Source organism: Sinocyclocheilus rhinocerous, unplaced genomic scaffold, assembly GCF_001515625.1.
Source record: "Sinocyclocheilus rhinocerous isolate Xijiao unplaced genomic scaffold, SAMN03320098_v1.1 scaffold148, whole genome shotgun sequence".
Taxonomy (NCBI): domain Eukaryota; kingdom Metazoa; phylum Chordata; class Actinopteri; order Cypriniformes; family Cyprinidae; genus Sinocyclocheilus; species Sinocyclocheilus rhinocerous.
In genome coordinates this window covers 2,124,492-2,129,270 of record NW_015653472.1, presented here as the reverse complement: position 1 = coordinate 2,129,270, position 4,779 = coordinate 2,124,492, and the positions used below count along the sequence as shown (strand labels likewise).

The following is a 4,779-nucleotide window of genomic DNA, read 5'->3' as shown; positions in this document are numbered from 1 at the left end:
CTACATAATAAATAATAATTTGGCATTCAAAATCATCATCTGATTTTGTGTCGAATGAGAGACCCACCGTTGGTTTCAGTTTCGTTTTAGCCATGAATTAGTTTTGGCTTGTCGTTTATATTGCTATAGCTTCTTATATTTTTAATTCTTGTTCTTTTCAAAATACTGTTAATTGAAAGGATTTGTTGTGGAGTGAGGGGAACTAAAATAGCCTAGCTATGTTTACAGTGTTTATTATAATGTTTGTAAACATTTTGCGTTGGCATTATGTCTATTTCTGAATGAAATAAAAAAAATGCCACTTATGTTTTTTTTCCCCCTAAAAAACAATTTTTTTTATACGCGTAGCGTATATTATCCATGCAGCAAACCTTTTCAAATATTTTAATAAATTACTGAAAAAATAAATAAATGACTTTTTAAACCGTTTAACTCATTGTATTAATCGGTCAAAATTCTTACGGTCGGTTAACCGGTTAAAATGAACATCCCTACTTCAAGCTCATTAGTTTTTGTTGAAATTACTTGTCTAAAAGTCTGAAACTATTAGTGAAAAGGTTGCATTTGTTTTTCTAATTGAAAGAGAGTAACTGCACACTCACTTAAGCATAGGCTATTTATTATACAACGTTTCGGCTTGTAGCCTTTGTCAAGGTATGCATTTGTCTTTCTGCAATACCTGAAGATCCAGATGTTATCCAGCATGGTTTATACCAAATATATATATTTTATTTTTTTCTTAGAGCATTGACTTGGTCTTGTGTACAGTGATGTTTGAAATATCATCAGTTTCATTGAAATATTTCAAAAAATTTAAATATTTTTTCATTATACATTTTATTTTTTTAAACAGTTGTTTGATCCCTGAAGTATTTCACTTTATTAACTGAATGTATAATCATTATAGTTCAATGCTGTAATGTCAATTTTATCAGACTTAAGATGCATTACAGTAGAATTCCAAGCTTTTTCTAACTTTTATCTAACTTAAAATATTCAATTTAAGTACCCGCTGAAATTTTTTATTATTATTTAAATAATTTAACAATACATTTGAACAATTCATGTTCACAGTTCTTTGATGTTGGTTATTGGTCACATATGCAAGTAAACAAAGTGTTCTTTTATCAGTATGTGTTTTATTTTGTACTTGAATGGTGTGTTTCCTGCTTGTGGTGCTCACAGGATATGGTGAAAGAGGTGAGCAGAGCTCTGAGAGGCGGCATTCAGGATGAGGTTCTCAGCGAGGGCTTCCGCCTCACCATCACCAGAAAAGACCTGCAGACGCTCAACCACCTCAACTGGCTCAACGATGAGGTCAGAGCTTTATTACGTCATTCAGGTTTCTGAACAAGCATGTCAGTAAATGGATTCTGAAAAGAGTCCCTCTTTAATCATTTTGTGTGAGGTGTTGCCATAATTATCAGTTGGTCAATGATTTGAGTGCCTGACTGATATATTTCCTCCATTTCAGGTTATTAATTTCTACATGAACCTGCTGGTGGAGCGCAGTAAACAGCCCAACCTGCCCTCCGCTTACACCTTCAACACCTTCTTCTTTCCCAAGCTGCGGAGCTCCGGTTACTCTGCTGTCCGCCGCTGGACCAAGAAAGTGGACATCTTTTCTGTAGACATCATTCTGGTGCCTGTCCACCTGGGGGTGCACTGGTGCCTGTCTGTAAGTAGCTAACCAGCACCAAGGTCACATTGAGGACATGTGCATGGAAGATGCATTGCATGTGGGCTGATGCTTTCTTTCCTGACATTCACAAGTACTTCAGAATAGTATTATGATACATTTCAATCAGTTTAATGAATGAATAATTCAAATAGGTTTGCTGTCAAGTCAGGATTGGCATATCTAATTTCTTCTTTTTTTGCCTTTCGAAAGGTGGTGGATCTTCGTAAGAAGAGCATCACTTACTTTGATTCAATGGGAGGAAACAACGACGAGGCCTGCAAGATTTTATTGTGAGTGCTGCTTGACGATTAGATGATGAAACGGGTCTGCAAGAAGTGCCTTTTTGAAATGAGTCCCATGATAACCCATTAAGAAATAAGCAGAATAAATTATGCATGACTAGACATTGTCAAAAGTGTCTTAATTGTGTCTCTGTATAACAGAAAATATCTGAAACAAGAAAGTGAAGACAAGAAGGGGCAGAACTTTGATACCTCAGAATGGACTCTAAAAAGTAAAAGAGCCAATGTGAGTTTCCCAACGTAAGAATAACTTAGGGCTTAAATTGACCAAGAAGCTTGAGGATCATCTCAAAGATTTTATTTGTCTTCCGAATCCTTAGGAGATTCCTCAGCAAATGAATGGAAGTGATTGCGGAATGTTCACATGCAAATATGCTGAATACATCACCAAAGACCGGCCAATCACATTCACACAGGTAAGCGTCAGTTGGATAGAGTTTGAAATAATCTATTGGTTTGTCACACTTGTATATGGATTTTTCATTTACTTTTCTGTCATTTCTGAAACAGAAACACATGCCTTATTTCAGAAGACGAATGGTATGGGAGATCCTGAACCAGAAACTGTTGTGATTGGATGATTCTTTTGTATAGAACTTATTTTGATGTGTCGTATGGATATGAGGGCTCCTGTGTGCTTCAGGAACCCTGAGTCAAATATGGGGATGCCCTTAATCACCAGTCATTTCTATGCTGTCTAAATGAAACTCGGGAAGTCCTCATGCACCTAAAGGACATAGTCTCAGCCTTTAAGAGTCAGGGCAATGGTTTTATGCCCCTTTATAATTCCCTATAACTTGACATGCTTTTGCTTTGCCAGCGAATGTTGTTTGACTGACAATGGAAGGATGTTATTTTCAATATTTTCTTGTGCTGCCATTCTTTTGCAATGGCTGTTAATATAAGGCCTGTCTTAAGATGACTTCAAATGATAATTTGTGTTAATTGGCATGGAGTGTGCTTGATCTCAAATCATCTGAAGTCATAAATGTTACAGTAATATGATCAGTTTTACACTGTCTTTTTACTCTAGGACTAGTAAAATATCTGGAATTGACAATCACGGACTCACTCAGTGGTTTTCTAATGAAAAACAGCAGTTTACTTAATATTTGTGACATTTGATACCTGTATGTTTTATACAGACACTGTCAATGTAATTAACCATGAAATTAATTTTATTTTAAATAAATAACTAAGACAAAAAGTCTTTTTTTTGGAGAGAGAATTTTTTTTCAGATTAAAGTGAGTTTTGTGGTTCTTTTTTTCCCTAGAGTTGATGAAAAGCTCTTGTGCTGCAATGCTTTTGACTTCAGTATGTTTTGGGATGGAACTCTGCCATCACAGGGATATGTTTATTTTTTTATCAGTATTTGGTGGCTTTTTGATAACTTGGGAGTCTTCTGATCATTTTGGCCAACTTATAGACAGACTGCACTTACATTTATTTGCTTTTTCACAACCCAGCAGTGTCATACATCTTGTTTTTCTGTTCTGTTCTTACTTGAGGTTACTCTGTTCTTCCTTTTGTGTGAGAGAATTTATTTTTGGCAAATGTTTCTATATTTTTTTCCTGCAGGATATTGACAATTATTGTATATACAGTGACCATATGGTAAAACGGAAGACATATTTAATACTCATTTTGTACCTTTTATTATCTGTTTTTGTATGTGGAACAGATCTTACTGGAAGTAAATTCCAGAGGTTATGTGTGTATCAGAGGATAAATGAAATAATTTCAAATGAATTATTGTTTGAGTCTTGTCTCTCAAGCTCATGTTGTCTTAAAGGTTTAGTTCACCCAAAAATTCTGTCATTAATTACCGGTACTCACCCTCATGTTGTTCGAAACCCGTAAGACGTTCGTTCATCTTCGGAACACAATTTAAGATATTTTTGATGAAATTTAAGGCATGGACAACAATACTCCGATTTTAATACGATTAGGACAATACTCTGATTAAGAATCTACCATGTAAACAGAGATTTTTGATTACCTTAATCCGGCTAAAGTCATAATCGAAGTAAACAGAAATCGAATTAAGACATGTGGAGTATTCCTATTTTAGTCGCATTACTGAAGTGCAGTAAAGACATGTACACACCTTAATCACATTATTACCGTCGTGTAGGACTTTTCGCCGCATTTTGCGACAGGATACACACACGGCAGTGCTCAACCGTTTGACGGCAAATAAAGAGCTTCAACACGGCCAGTATGCACGTACAAATAATTAACTGCACTTGAAGCTTTTATAAAATTAAAAATGAAACACCCACAACTTTATATGGCATCTGTAATGGGGCCGACGAGACGTGAGGCGTGAGGATCCATGTGCAAGCTTTATTTATAAACACGGTCAGAACACAGGCAGGGTCAAACAATGGCAAACAGGTATGGTACGGGCAAGACACAAGAATAATCCAAGAGCAGACGAGGGTCTCCGATCAGCAAACGACATTCAGAGGGCTAGACAGAGAGAGATAATCCAGGTACATGGTAATAGTCCAGGCAGGGGCAAACAGAGTCCAAACGACAAGACGAGAGAGAGATCCAAGGCAGGCTATAAACTTCAGGGCAGGTAGAGATCAGACAAGATGAGAAAACAGGCTAAGATCAAAACACGGGTAAACAGAATATGAACAAGACTAAACTAAACTCTAACTCAGGAAACACGGAATGGCTTGGTAAAGCAGCTAACACTAGGAGAGTGATAAATGCAGAACAATACTCGGCGACTTGAGCAGGATCTGGGTAGGTGTTATATAGTGTGTGTAATGGCTTTCAGGTGC

General features: G+C 36.5%; 1 protein-coding gene across 5 annotated transcripts in view; it reads left to right on the top strand.

Annotated features, from left to right (window-relative positions):
- The window catches only part of LOC107716163 (sentrin-specific protease 1-like), a 16,726-nt gene extending 12,993 nt beyond the window's left edge, over positions 1 to 3,733 (top strand). For all 5 annotated transcript variants that reach the window (XM_016522528.1, XM_016522527.1, XM_016522526.1 and 2 more), the window contains exons 13-18: positions 1,186 to 1,317; positions 1,475 to 1,678; positions 1,892 to 1,971; positions 2,125 to 2,209; positions 2,304 to 2,399; positions 2,494 to 3,733. In XM_016522528.1, the coding sequence (XP_016378014.1) occupies positions 1,186 to 1,317; positions 1,475 to 1,678; positions 1,892 to 1,971; positions 2,125 to 2,209; positions 2,304 to 2,399; positions 2,494 to 2,556 (660 nt within the window). In that variant the 3' untranslated portion in view covers positions 2,557 to 3,733. The remainder of the gene's footprint in view (positions 1 to 1,185; positions 1,318 to 1,474; positions 1,679 to 1,891; positions 1,972 to 2,124; positions 2,210 to 2,303; positions 2,400 to 2,493) is intronic.
- Positions 3,734 to 4,779: the final 1,046 nt, after the last annotated feature.